The following is a 14,481-nucleotide window of genomic DNA, read 5'->3' on the forward strand; positions in this document are numbered from 1 at the left end:
CCCTCTGCACTGTGGACCCTGAAATTATTGTTGCTTTAAGGTGAAATAATCGCTCTTTGAACACCTCTCCTGTGAAACACAGCAGTTTTCTGCTGGTGGGGTTATGTGGATTTTCCCCCAGTGAAGGGGTTGGGTAGAGGGGGGGCTCAGGGTGGTCCCTGGGCTGGGGGGGGAGCGAGCAGAGATTGGGGGGGTCCCAGCACAGCCCCTCCATCAATCCCTGCTCCTAAACCCGGCGTGGCTCCCCCCGAGCCCAGCCCCAGCACACAGGGGAGGGGGAGTTAATCTGCTGTGGTTTATGCGGGATTTGTGCCCCTTCCCAGAGCCGTGCATCCCAATCCTTCAGAGCTGGAGTGGAGATGGAAGCCGAGGCTGTGGGGGCTGCCAGTGGGGCTGCCCTTGTGCCGGGATTTGGGATGAAGGGGAGAGAATTCCCTGCTGGGGAGTGGGGTTTAACCCTAACCCCCTGACCAAAGACCATCTCCAGGTGTAAATAACAGAACTGAGGCAGCTGGAGCCCTAACAACTGTGAAAAATAATAGATCACAGACAATAGATCATAGAGAATAGAGAACAGAGAATAGAGAACAGCTCTTTCTCTGCTGCTGGCCCTTCTTTTCTCCAGGTGGTTTGCATGGAATGGCTCGGTGGGACAAGTGGGAGACCTCCCTGTGCCCATGTCCTGCCCCTGCTCAGGAGGGCTCAGCAGATGGGCTCAGGCACTGCCAGGGGTCTCAGGGGTCTGTGGGAAGCAGGGACAGCCCCCAGCATCCCTTGAACACTGAACAGTGACCCCTTTCCCAGTGTGGAGCAGCGGCTCTCCAAGCTCTGGCATCTATTTAAAACTAAGCTCCTTTCTCTCCTGAAGAGTCTCTTGTTTCCCTCACACCGAGCTATTAAATCACGCTCGGGGGGGCAGAGCTGGGCCTGCAGGAATGTCCGTGGCCGGAGTTATCCCACAGCCGAGCCGTGCCGGGTTGGCAGCGCAGGGATGCTCCCGCTGCTCTCCGGGGGCTCAGGCACGCACCGAGCACGGTGGATGCCCCGCTCCAGCCCAGGGCTGAGCCGAGCCGTCGGTTCGGTACCTCCATGGCTGACAGAGCCCCCGGGCCGGCTGGGGAACGAGCCGTGAACGCTGCCGGTGCTGCCGTCCCGCCTGCGGGGCAGCGCTGTCAGATCCATCAGGCGGGAGCTTTGACATCTCCGCTGCTTTGAGAAGCTGCAAGGCGGAAAGAGCTGCTGGGCATGGGAGGAGGGCAGGGGAGAGGGGTCTTGGCGAGGTCATGGGATGGTTTGGGTTGGAAGGGACCTTAAAGGTCAGGCAGGGCCACCCCTGCCATGGCAGGGACACCTTGCACTGTCCCAGCTGCTCCAAGCCCTGTCCAGCCTGGCCTGGGACACTTCCAGGGATGGAGCAGCCGCAGCTTCTCTGGGCACCCTGTGCCAAGGGCTCACTACTCACAGGGAGGAATTCCTTCCCAAAATTCTGTTTCTACACCTGAGACACTGTGGTCAGACAGTCTATGCACTGTCTCACCCTGTAACTTCTGTTTTTTCCCTGTTATTTTCCTTATTCAAAGCACAAATCACTTCAGATTGAAAATGCAGAGTTTAAATCCAACTCCAATCAGATTTAAATTTGAATATCCCTTGCTTTAGAAGTTGTTTCTAAACACCAGGATGACTTGATTAGCAGAGTGCTTTTATCCCACCTGCTCAGCCATGCAGGGGAGTGAATTGTGGTCTTAAAACAACTATCCTGCTTAAGCCTCAGAGGCAGCAGTGGGAAGTTTAATTTAATTAGCATGATACTCGGAGATGTAACTTAATCACATTAAGTATAGATCAACGTGCTCTCATTTAAGCTCTCCAAGCTCCAGAAAACAGGGGCCAATCTTTTCCCACCTGGCCTTAATCTGGGGAGAGGCAGAATTTTCCAAAGAAAAGGAACCAGCAAGGCTTGGGGGGAGCTTGTCCCTGTGCTTTTTTTCAGATTTTCTCCCAAAGATTCTGGGACCCATCTGGTCCAGCAATCGCATTCCCCCGAGTTGCACTTGTGCTAAATGGGTATTTAACAAGCAGACAAACAGTGAAAAGCAAACAGAGGACACGGAAATATGGGTACAGCCCAGGCTTCCACCTGGCCCTGGAAGGCACTGAAGGAGTGGAATTTGGATTAATCCCGAGGCCAGAGCTCCCTCCTGTTCTCCTGCCAGCCTGGGCAGCGGAGGGAACTGTTGGGGAAGATGAAACAGGAAAGCCTTATAAATATGATTGCCTGGCAAAAGATTTTGAGACTATGGAAACTATAAGAGAGATTGAAATGAAAGCAAGCTTTGAGATACCCCAGTTTCTGAACAACTGGAAAACAATGGTATGGCCAGCTGAAGGTAATGCCCTTTTGATGGAACAACACCCTCTGCTTGCAGACAGGCCCAAGGGGCAGAGCAGACCCTGCCAGCTTGGCAGAAGGGGTCCAAAGAGGAGTTTTTAGGTTTTAAAATGTAACACAGTATGGGAATGTAATGATTCTTACAGGCTGTATGTAAATGCTATAGGATTTGTATCTTGGACTAGATTGGTTAGTGAGAATGAGAATATTCTACACAGAAGAAGATTTATTGTATTGTAATGGGAACCTCACTCTTACACTTTTGCTCTCTTACCCTTTTACTCTCTTACCCTCTCATCCTCTCTGCCCCTCTCTTCTCTCAGTCCTGCTCTGAGCTGTGGCTGGCAGCTCCCAGCTGGGCCCTGCACCCTTTGCAATGAACAGCAAGTTCCACAACCTGCCTTCAGGGATCTCTGTCCATCTCCGTCCATCCCGACACTCCCACCCCGCGACGCTCCAACAGGGAACCATCGGGATGATGCTGGTCCCTGCTGTCACCAGAGCCACCGAGGAGGGGCAAAACTCGGGGGCAGAGGATGCAGCCCGGCTCTGGGATCGGGCTGGGGGCTGCCCGGAGTGTCCCTGCCGGGATGGAGCCCAGGTGCAGCGGGGCCGTGCCGGTGGCCGCTGCCCTGGCTCCGCCGCCGTTTGTAGTTATTGGAAACCGGACTGCGGAGGAGCCAGGATGCTGTTTCTATGGAAATGTCCTGGAACAGTAAACCAGGGAAGAGGAAAACAGAAGAGGTGGCGATGGAGCTGCAGGCAGGGCACGCTCTCCGAGGGGCTCTGGCGGTGTCATTTTCACAGGAGGCGTTGGGGGTCTCTGGTCGTTGTCACCTTCCCTCCGTGCTGGAGCTCGCCGGAGCGGGGCTGGATGGCTCACGTCTGAAAGGACGTGGCTGTTCCGCCCCTGTGAGGGACCCCAGAGCCCTGAGCCCCTGTCCGAGGCCACACACTGCCCCAGCCATCCCCATGAGCGGCGACACCCCCAGGGCTCTCCCGTGCGGGGTCACCCAGCCCCGCCACCACCGTCCCCGGGCACCTCGGGGCTGGGATAACGGGGAGATAACCGGGGGTGCGGGGACCTGGCTGGGATAACGGGGATCAGGTGCTTGAGGGGGGCCTGGAGGCGGCACCGGGAGCCGCGGGACGGCTGTGACCGCACCGTGGGACCGGTCCCGGCTGCGACCCCGGCGAGAGCACCGGCCCAGAGCCGGTCGCCCCTCGGGCCGACGCTGCCGGGGGTGCCGGGGGTACGGGGCGAGCCGGGGCTGCGGATGCGGGGAGGACCGGGACACCGGTGCCATGAGTACCGGGGTGCCGGTGCCATGAGTACCGGGGTGCCGGGAGTCCCGGGGTACCGGACCCATCAGTACCGGGGTACCGGAGCTGCGAGTCCCGGGGTGCCGGGAGTCCCGGGGTACCGGACCCATCAGTACCAGAGTACCGGGGTACCGGAGCTGCGAGTCCCGGGGTGCCGGGAGTACCGGACTCATCAGTACCGGGGTACCGGACCCATCGGTACCGGAGTCCCGGGGTGCCGGACCCATCAGTACCGGGGATACCGGAGCTGCGAGTCCCGGGGTGCCGGGAGTACCGGGGTACCGGACCCATCAGTACCGGGGTACCGGAGCCGCGGGTGCCGGGAGTACCGGGGTACCGGACCCATCAGTACCAGAGTACCGGGGTACCGGAGCTGCGAGTCCCGGGGTGCCGGGAGTACCGGACTCATCAGTACCGGGGTACCAGACCCATCGGTACCGGGGTCCCGGGGTGCCGGTGCCGGTCGCGGATTGGCGGCGGCGCGGCCCCTCCCCGGCGGGGCGGGGGGCGGTGCGGGCCCGGCCCGGTGCCCGGCAGTCTGCGGGCGCTGCGGAGCGAGCGCGGCCATGGCGGCGGCCCCGGCGGGTACGGCGGGCGGGGACCGCGACCGGGCACCGGCACCGGGGGTAGCGGGGCAGGGCAGCACTAACGGGTCTCTTCTCCTCATTTCTCCCCGCAGAGGCGGAGACCCGGCAGCGGCTGCTGCGCACCGTGAAGAAGGAGGTGGGTGCGGGACCCCCGGGAGCAGCTCCGGCCCGGTGCCCGGGGGGAGCCCCGGTTCCGCCCGCCCGCGGCATCCGCTGCTCCGGCTGCTGCTGCCGTGGGGTTCAGACCCCCCAAAAACCAACCCGGAGCGGGGCCCAGAGCCCGGCCGGGCGCGGTTGCGGGTCCCGGGGGGGCGGAGGAGCATCCCTGCAGCGCCAGTGCCTTGGAAAATCCTTGGGAAATCGCTTTTGGCTGGGGGCAGAGCGCGCCACAACTTGGGATTTTCCGCAGGGAAAAGGGTCGAGTCCCGGCGCTGCATCCTTCCCTGGGGAGCGGGGATGGGACGAGCCCTTCCCGCAGCTCCTGTGCAGGGCGGGGGGCAGCGGGTGCTGGGGAAAAAGGGGGGCCCAAATGTGTGTGCCCGGTGCGGGTGGATGGCGTTCCGCATCTCGCCGTGCTCCCCCTCCTCGGGCATCTTTAACTCCTATCAGTTTGTGCGCTGTTCTATGCCTGGAGCTGCCCGTGTTTATCCCGTGTGTCACAGCCGAGCCCACGGTCCATCGAGCCCCGGAGCCGAGTCCTGCCCGGTGCCGGGGCACCGGCGGCTGTTGTCATGTCCTGCCCACGCTGTGTCCCCGCAGGTCACCTCCCGGGATGCCGGAGGGAGGGAGGGAGGGAGGAGGGTTTGTGTTTTGTTTCTGGCGTTACGAGCATCCCGCTATCCGGTTTACAGGGAGTGGGAGACGCTGCTTGGAGCCGTGGGTGGTGGGTCTGGGGAGGGTGACAGCGCTGCCCACCCCGACCACTTCCCACCTTTAATCCTATGCTGAGGAATACCACTGGTTGCCTCAGCAACGGCTATTAAGCCAGGAAAAGGGTATGACATTTATTTAGCGTTGTGGATAGAGCTGCCATCTCATTATTGCTGTCTGTGGCAGCTCCCGAGTGCAGAGACAGCTGCTGCAGGGTGGGAGCCTGGGCTGCTCCTGGCTTCCCCCAGAGCCCCTCCTGTGCTGGCCCTCAGTGCCCGGCTTTGCTGGCTCCCAGGGCTGGGGAAAGGGGAGCTGGTACCTCAGGGAGCAGAGCTGGGCTTGGTTCCTGCCCTTCTGCCGGTTTTGGGGGAGATAATGTGGGTTTGGTGAATGTGGGGAAAGCTTGAGGGAGGGAAGGGTGCCTGGGTACAGCCCTCCTGCCCTGGGCAGAGCCACCACGGTGCTGTGAGCTGGGTTTGTCACTCTCTGGGCTCTCTCCAGCAGCCCCTTGGTGCTGACACAGAGCAGAGGCTTTTTGCTGGTGATCCCGTTGCTCTGGGTGTTGGTGTGGGTTCCCTGCAGGCACCAGGTGGGTGCCATTGCCTTGGGATTTGCCTTCCACTCCTGCTGGAAGTGCTGGGCTCGGGCAGGGGCTGTGTCCAGCAATGGGGGCTGTGGGTGCCCAGCCACACCGGCGAGGGGGCTCCATGGAGTGGAATTCCCACTGTGCTCTGGTGGGAATGAAAAACCTGGGGAAACATGATCCTGTTGGTTATAGGGTTAATTATTCAGCACCATCCTGAAACCAGGAGCATGTGGGGCATTCTGGTGCCCCTCTACTCATGTTTTTGGTTTTCCTTCTTCTTCTTCTAGGCTGACCTCAGGTTAAGTCAGGAACTTGTGCAGACTCCAAGTAGAAAGGGCCAGGTGCAGAAATTTGGGGTTTTTTTCCCCCTCACTCCCAGAATTTTAACCTTTCTAGAGCTGTATCATTCTCATTTCGCCAGGCCACACCTGGTTTTGCTCCCTCAGTGCAGGTGAGCCCAGCTGAGAGCAGGGACAGTGCTTGGGGAGCTGTGCCACAGCTGTCACCCCAGGGCCATAACTGAGAAGACAAACACTGGGAAGAAGGTCTGATCTGAGCAGGGACACAAACAATAAACTGGAATTAGCCAGGGCACTGAGCAGCCCTCACTATTTGGCTGTTGCCATGGTTAAGGACTGGCTTCTGGAGCAGTCCTGTGCTGCAGTGGATGTGCAGGTTGAGATGAGCTGTGTTATCTGTCACCATCTTCTTCCTCCCCCCGAGCCCATATGGCCATAATAAATCAAACCAAGCCTGGGAGCTGCAGGATTGACTGTTTGTCAGCAGGCTGCAAGGGAAGCAGTGGAGTCTGACTCTGTGAGGCATCCTCTGTGCTGCTATGCAGGATGAGCAGCATGACCAACACTCTCTGATTTTTTTAGGGCTTTTATCAGGTGGAATGAGGCTTTTTTACCAACCCAGAAATGCCCAGGTTTGGAGGGGTGAGCGTTTTCAAGTAGAAATATTCTTCTTGTAACCTGTGCTCCTCCTCCTTTTGCGAGTTTTGTTCTGCCTGGGGAGTCCTGAGCTCTGTTTTCAGCCCCTCCAGGCAGCTGCATGGCACAGAGCAAGGGAAGCAGCTGTTACCTGTGCAATCCACCTGCACACGTGTCCCTGGAATGTGAGCTGACAGAAAAGCTGGGTGGTGTGTGAAAGCAAACAGTCATCTTGGTCCTTCTTCTGCAAAAAAAAAAACCAACAAAACTTAGTTTATGTTTAACTTGCCACTCAGGAAGCAGCTCTGAGTCTTTGCTCATCAGGAACCGTTGAACCTGCATTGAATATTTTGCTGCCTGTTCTTAGAGTTGTTTCCAATATTGGGGTTGACCACAGCCTGCTTGTCTTCTGCCAGATATATTGTTTATTTTTCAGTAGCTGGAATGGTTGTCACTGTGTAGCTGTTGACTAATTCCTTCATCATGTGTCATGGGAACAGCAGTCAGTCTCTTCCTCCCACCCTTTCAGAGGAGCCCCTGCTTTGCAGCCATGTTGCCTGGTTTGTGGCTAAATAACACAAATGACTGGTAAGAGCAATGTTTTTGCAGCTTGGGTTTGTTTTTTTTTTCTGTGTGCCTGCTATTCCAAAATATCAGATTGCAGGCATCAGTGCCAGCTATTTCATTCTGGATGGGTAGAAAATTGTAAATTAATTTAATGTTACTAAGGTTTGAAAAATTAATGTTGAGAGCTTTAAGTGTTCTCAAGGCCAGTTTATTAAAAAAAAAAAAAAGGGAAAAGGCCTTTGTGTAGCTGTCAAAAGTGTTCAGGCAAGATAAGGATGAGGATGATGAGTTTCAGGTTGGTAATGAAAGCTGCTGTTGGCAGAGGGGACCCTCTGATGTCTCTCAAGCACCCAGGGCAGCCTTTTTCAGATATTTCTGTACCAGGAGAGAACAGAGGGCCCTTAATGCAGCATTTCTCGATTGCCTGCATCGATCTGCTCTGAAGAGCAGCCCTGATCACTGGGGACCATTTCCTCTCCTCTCAGAGATAAAAGCAGGGCTGTGCACAAGAGCTCTCGTGCTCCAGGAACCCCTGCCTTGAGCCTCCATCCCCGGAGCAGCTTTTGTGCTGCTTTCCCCCTTCCTCACACCTCCCCTGGGCCAGGGGACCCTCTGTCCTCTGCTGCCAAAATTCCCTGCCCTCCTCCCTCCCTGCATCCTGGCTGTTGCCATGGAAATACCTGGGTTTGCACAGATTCAGGGGCAGTTTGGGAGCTGGAAGTCGCCCTTGGTTTCAGCATCATCCTGTGCCACGTTCCAGTGAATCCAAAGAACTCCTCAGGGTGCCATCAGCAGCTTGGAAAAACAAGGAATTTGGGATGTGGTGAGAGCAGAGCCCAGCCTCGAGGCTGGGTGTGCTGGAAACACAGAAATGACTAAAGTTTGCCTCAAATGCTTCCTTAAATGTCTGCATTGAGCATTTACAGCGAGCAGTGCCCACAGATGGCGTGGAAATGTGCCTTTGACAAGCACAACAGGAATAGCACCAGCTAGAACGTGAGCTCAGGCAGCTTAAATTAGTGATGCAAGCAGGTTTTTTTTTTGGCCAAAAGTTGATGCTCTGTGAGGAAAACCTGCTGCAAAACACTCTCAGCAAACACACGTGGCTGGGATCACCCCCTGTGTCCCCCCAGGGTGCAATGTTGCATTATGGATCCTTCCATTAATGTATTTTAAATTCATTTTCCAGCAAACTGCACGAATATTCCGAGTTCTTCTCCTCCCTTATCCCCCCCACAGGAGCCTCACCCCAGTGCCCAGCTGTGAGCACAGGTGGTGCCTGGGGAAGGGCTGGCCTGGAATTCCCTCCTGTGCGTCACGTGGAGGATCCCTCAGCTGCAGGAGGTGCCATCTTTTATTCAGCAAGTGGTCATAAATAATGAAATAAGACTTCTTAGAAAAGCCAGAGGTCTCAGTGGGCTGCAGGGTGATCGATGTTCCTGAGGCAGCAAGAACAGGGAGCTGCCAAATGGCTCTCAAGGCAAGTGCCTGGTGCCACCAGAGCTGTCCCTGTGCTGTCCCCTCGTGCCAGGGGCCACCAAAATAAATCTGGGTGTAAATTCTGCCTGTGCCCTGCAGCTGGAGGGGGTTTAACTGATCCCTGCACAATTAATTGGGGTTTGGGGTGTGAATTCTGCCTGTGCCCTGCAGCTGGAGGGGTTTAACTGATCCCAGCACAATTAATTGGGGTTTTGGGGGTGAATTCTGCCTGTGCCCTGCAGCTGGGGGGGTTTAACTGATCCCAGCACAATTAATTGGGGTTTGGGGTGTGAACTCTGCCTGTGCCCTGCATCTGGGGGGGTTTAACTGATCCCTGCACAATTAATTGGGGTTTTGGGGGTGAATTCTGCCTGTGCCCTGCAGCTGGAGGGGTTTAACTGATCCCAGCACAATTAATTGGGGTTTGGGTGTAAATGGTGTCTGTGTCCTGCAGCTGGAGGGGTTTAACTGATCCCTGCACAATTAATTGGGGTTTTGGGTGTAAATTCTGCCTGTGCCCTGCAGCTGGAGGGGTTTAACTGATCCCAGCACAATTAATTGGGGTTTTTTTTGTAGTGGTCAGCCAGTGAACTCTTGTAGAAGTGGCAGAGCGTGGCTGCAGCTGGGGTGGTGCTGAACAGGGCCTGGCACCTGCTTTTGGGATCATCAGGGTGTTTGTTGCTGGCAAGATCAGGAAGGTGGTAAGGCAGAAAAAACTGCAGCACCAAGTTTGAAATGTGAATCTCATCAACAAGGCTGCTGAAAAGGGGCATTGTAGCAACAAGACAGGCAACAGGCTGACATTTCATTTTCAAATGAGCAGATAAATCTGGTTGGTGAGAGGTTTCAGTCTGAGAAGTTCTGCTGTAGCTGGAAAAGTGGCTTTAGCTCCTGTGGTATTTTCTGGGATGAAGGGAGGAAAATGGTGAATCTGACTCCATCTTCTTAGAAGGCTAATTTATTATTTTATGATCTATATTATATTAAAGAATGCTGTATTAAACTATATTAAAGCATAGAGAAAGGATGCAGACAGAAGGCTAAAGGATAATAATGAAAAACTTGTGACTCCTTCCAGAGTCCTGACACAACCTGGCCCTGATTGGTCATTAAGTAAAACCAATTCACATCAAACCAATGAAACAATCACCTGTTGGATAAACAATCTCCAAACCACATTCCAAAGCAGCAAAACACAGGAGAAGTGAATCAGATAATTGATGTTTTCATTTCTCTCTGAGGCTTCTCAGCTTCCCAGGAGAAGAATTCCTGGGCAAAGAGGATTTTTCAGAAAATGTGATGGTGACAGACTCCAGCATAGGCAATGTGGTGAAATGGCCCAGGATTTCCATCCAGCATTCCCTGAACATTTCTGTGGGCACCAGAAGGACTTGGGGTTTGGAGAAATGTGTCCTGGGCTGGGATTCTGCACTTGCTTTGCCTGGGACACCTTTGGTACATCCAGCAGAACCAGGCCCACATTCCTGCTGGGAAATATCCCCCTGCAGTGCAGGGGAGGCTGGCTGTCCTTGCAGATACAGCCCTGCCTGGGGATGTCCTGTGCTGCATCTCAGTGATCTCCAGCCCTTTGTAGCACCTGAGAAATGCTGCAGAGCTCCATGGGCAGCTGCTGCCTGGGGAGATTTCTGGGCAAAGAGAGCTTGGTTGGGAGCAGCAGTTACAGGAGAGCTCAGACCACAGCAGGGAATGCCCACATTGCACCAAAACTGACAAGGAAAATTTTTGTGGTTTTTTTTTTTAAGTGCAAGGATTAACTTCAAACACATAATCAAAGCAGTGATGAGAACGCTGATGAGAACGAGAAAGCTCCACCTTGGAAAAGAATTTGAAAAGCAAATGTACAAAAGCAAATCGAGTTTAAAGCCTCTTTCATCAGTGGATTGGGTGGTTTTGGGTTTTTTAAAATGATTTTGTTGTTTGTTTGATGGCTTTTGAGGGCTTGCTGGTTCTCCTGGGCCAGGTGGACTGAACAGGAGCAGCGAACCTGGAAGTGCTGGGTGAATGGTTGGGCTCAGTGATCATGGAGGTCTCTTCCAACTTAAACAACTCCATGATTCTGTGGTGAATTCCATGATTCTGAGGGGGTCCAGGCAGTGCAGCTTCCTGGCTCTGGTCCTGTAGCATCTCATCCACCTGATCTGACACCCTGTGTAGAGATGGATGTTCAGAGGGAGCAGGAGATATCTCCATCATCTCCATCATCTCCATCATCTCCATCATCTCCATCATCTCCATCATCTCCATCATCTCCATCATCTCCATCATCTCCATCATCTCCATCATCTCCATCATCTCCATCATCTCCATCATCTCCATCATCTCCATCATCTCCATCATCTCCATCATCTCCATCATCTCCATCATCTCCATCTGTAAATCCTTTGGGGATGGGATAGGATGGGATGCTCTCCCACTGCTTTGGCTCCAGTGTGGAGCTGCTGTGCCACATTTTTTGCTCATCCAGGCATTTTTTGGTGCTGGTTATGGCACCCAGGCCCATTCCTGGATCTGGTGGCCAGGAGCATCCCCACAGCTGCCCTCAGCCTGTGCCAATGGAGCGAGCTTGACCCTGGAACAGGACTGGGAAAAGGATCTCCCTGGGGGCTCTGTTTGCATCTGGCTTGCTGTAAACAATTTCACAGAGTTATGAGCATGGCCAAATACACAGGAGGTGCTGTGCATCCACAGAAATGCCTTCATAACCAGTGCAAGGCTGTGCAAGAGGCAGGAAAATACGCTGCAAATGATCCAGGGTACAGGTTCTGCAGGGAAAAATCTGACCAGGTACAACAGTTGAGAGTCAGTATTGCCTTGGGCTAATCAAACCTGCAGTTCTTGGTGTGCTCCTGGTCCCTGCACCTCCGTGGTGGCTGTGATAATATTTGGCTTGTTCCAGCAGTGTAAATGACAGCAGGGCTGGGTGACAGCAAAGCTGGGCTTTGGATGATGAATATCCCTGGGAGTTTTGTAGCAGAGAGGTCTAAACCTTCATCCTTCATCCCTCCCTGGGGCTGTTGGACAGGTGAGGGTTTGATTTCCCTTTCCAGGGGGATTTGTGCTGTGCTCCCAGCTGGAGCCAGGGGGGCTGTTTGTGCTGTTGTGGAATACTTGATGATATTCCTCCCGAGTTTACCTACAGCTAAATTATTAGTTGCTGTTCTAATTTCCTTTCTAATAAAAGAAGAGCAAACATCTCATTTCTCTAGGCTGGCATGAGATCCAGAGTGGGCAGCTTCATCTGCTGGGATTGTTCTGGCTGCTGTCTGAGAATTAGCATTCAAATGCAGCACATTCAGAGGCTGTTCAAGGCTGCTCTGTGCAGGGAGCCAAGGGGTGTCACAAATCCCCTGGCAGATCCCAGCTGCCTGTGGGAGAGTCCTCTGGGGTCTGCAGGCAGCAGCACAGGAGATCTGACAGGAGTTTTGGGCTTCTCTGGCTCTGAGCTGTCCTACGGGTGCCAGCTGTGTCTGTTTGGGCAAATTTAAGATGGTTTTGTTGGAAAACTTTCTTGGTAGGTAGAGAAAGTTGGGATCTCTTGGCTCCATTGCCTGGAAGGGTTGATTCTGTTCCCTGGAAGTGCCCAAGGCCAGCTTGGATGCAGCCTGAATTGGTGGAAACTGCCCCTGCCCATGGGATGAGATGGGATGAGCTTTTCCTTTCCCACCCAGCCCATTCCAGGATTCCAAGATCTCCCTTGTTCTGTGTTACAAGGCCATGCCTGTCTGTCTGTGCTGGTGTTTGTGTTTGTCACACACCAGGTGAGTGCCCTTGCTGCCCTTTCCACTTCCAGTCCTTTAGACTTGGTTTATTTTTAGTGTTCCAACCTCAGTCAATGCAGTGCAAATTTTTTGGGGTTTTTTTTTACCTTTAATGAGTAATTTTCCACTAAACTGTGTCTCTTGGAAGGTGTTTTGTTTGTGCCTCGAGCATGCAGGTGGTTTGTGCAGTGCTGGCACTGAAATGCCCACTCAGAGCCGTGTCCTGCTGTCCTGGATGGTCCCCAGGCCCTGGACAGACAGATGGTCACTGCCCCGCAGGCATTGTGTCAATGTACTGAAATTTCAACCAAATATTTGAATATACTCCTTATGTTCCAATATTTCCTGACTGGATCAGAAGCTGGTAAAGACATAACTCTGCAAATTGATTTTCAGGTGTATTTTGTGTGGGGGGTTTAAAATGCTGACACCACCAGTGCTGCCATGAGTGTACATTTAATATCTGTGTGTGAGAGAGAAGGGCTGAGTCCTGCTGGGTGAGGGTCAGGAGCCATCTGGACAAGGGTGGCTCAGCCAAATTTCAGGGAATCCCTGAGGGCCCCTGTGGTGGTGTTTGCAGGGGTCCCAGGGCGAGGGAAGAGGTGAGGATCTGACTCCATGTTTCAGAAGGCTTGATTTATTATTTTATGATATATATTATATTAAAACTGTACTAAAAGAATAGAAGAAAGGATTTCATCAGAAGGCTTGCAAGGAATAGAAGGGGAAAGGAATAATAATAATAAGATCTTGTGACTCTCAGAGAGTCTGAGCCAGCTGGGCTGTGATTGGCCATTAATGAGAAACAACCACATGAGCCCAATCCCAGATGCACCTGTTGCATTCCACAGCAGCAGATAACCATTGTTCACATTTTGTTCCTGAGGCCTCTCAGCTTCTCAGGAGGAAAATTCCTAAGGAAAGGATTTTCCATAAAAGATGTGTCTGTGATGGCTCCTGGGCTGGGCAGGATCCAGAATATCTCTGGTGGGAATCCCAGGTGGAGGGAGAGGGGCAGCACGTGGTGGACACATGGAGGTGTGTGCTGCTCCCCAGCCCTGCTCCAAGGCCTGGGGATGTGTGGGGAGACAGAGGCTCCTCTGCTCTTGCTGGGGCTGGCTCTGTCCCCGTTTCTGTTGCTGTAAAGTGTAAAATGAAATGGTGCTGGAGCAAGGAACCCTCAGTGAGGATGCAGCTGCCCCTTCCCTGGTGCCCAGGTGAGGCTCTGGGACCAGGGGGAACCTGAAGGTGGGAGATGAGGAGTGAAGGAGCACCTGGAGGAACCTGAGGGTGGGAGATGAGGAGTGAAGGAGCACCTGGAGGAACCTGAGGGTGGGAGATGAGGAGTGAAGGAGCACCAGGAGGAGGAGCCCTGACCAGGGGCAGCTGCGGTTTTAGGACACAGTAGAGCACTGAGGTGGAAGATGGAGCTTTATCCTGGTCCTTGGGGTGTTCCTGCAGGTGGAATCACTGCCCTGAGCACAGGGCTGGGGTGTGGGAGGTGTGGAAGGAGCTGGACCATGAGGAATCCCCCAGTGCTCTGAGGCACCTCCAGTCCCAAGCTCCGTGTCTCAGTGCCATTCCTTGCTGTGAGTTCCTGACTCAGTGCCAGCTCATCCTCAGCTGCTGGCATCCAGGGAAGTCTCAGGGCTCTGTTAGTCACCAGGCAGGGAGCAATGCTGGGATCTCACCTGGTGCTTCTGACAGAGCAGCTCTTGGCTCACAGAGGCCTCTGCTCTTAATCCATGCTCAGGATTTCCTTTATGGAGCTGTCAGCCGTGCATAAGTGCCCTTGATTACACCTTGCAGAGGAGTTTAATTCCCCAAATGATGCCATTAAAGGTCTCTCATTCATGCCAAGGTTTGCTTGGCCAAGTCTTGACCTGCTGTGTATTCCCTGTGCCCTCAGGGAGAGCACCTTGCTCAGCAGAGCTTCCTTCACACCCTCAGCTCTGTGCTGGCA

General features: G+C 54.1%; 1 protein-coding gene across 4 annotated transcripts in view; it reads left to right on the plus strand.

Moving 5' to 3' along the window:
• Window positions 1–4,208: 4,208 nt before the first annotated feature.
• SGSM1 (small G protein signaling modulator 1) overlaps window positions 4,209–14,481 on the plus strand; it is a 38,744-nt gene continuing 28,471 nt past the window's right edge. For 3 of the 4 annotated variants that reach the window (XM_077188055.1, XM_077188058.1, XM_077188056.1), the window contains exons 1-2: window positions 4,209–4,300; window positions 4,395–4,438. In XM_077188055.1, coding sequence (XP_077044170.1) covers window positions 4,282–4,300; window positions 4,395–4,438 — 63 coding nt within the window. In that variant the 5' untranslated portion in view covers window positions 4,209–4,281. Of the gene's footprint in view, window positions 4,301–4,394; window positions 4,439–7,214; window positions 7,282–14,481 lie in introns of those variants that run through there. The other variant, XM_077188057.1, reaches the window with a different exon arrangement.

The sequence above is a fragment of the Agelaius phoeniceus genome, chromosome 18 (genome assembly GCF_051311805.1).
Source record: "Agelaius phoeniceus isolate bAgePho1 chromosome 18, bAgePho1.hap1, whole genome shotgun sequence".
NCBI classification, from domain to species: domain Eukaryota; kingdom Metazoa; phylum Chordata; class Aves; order Passeriformes; family Icteridae; genus Agelaius; species Agelaius phoeniceus.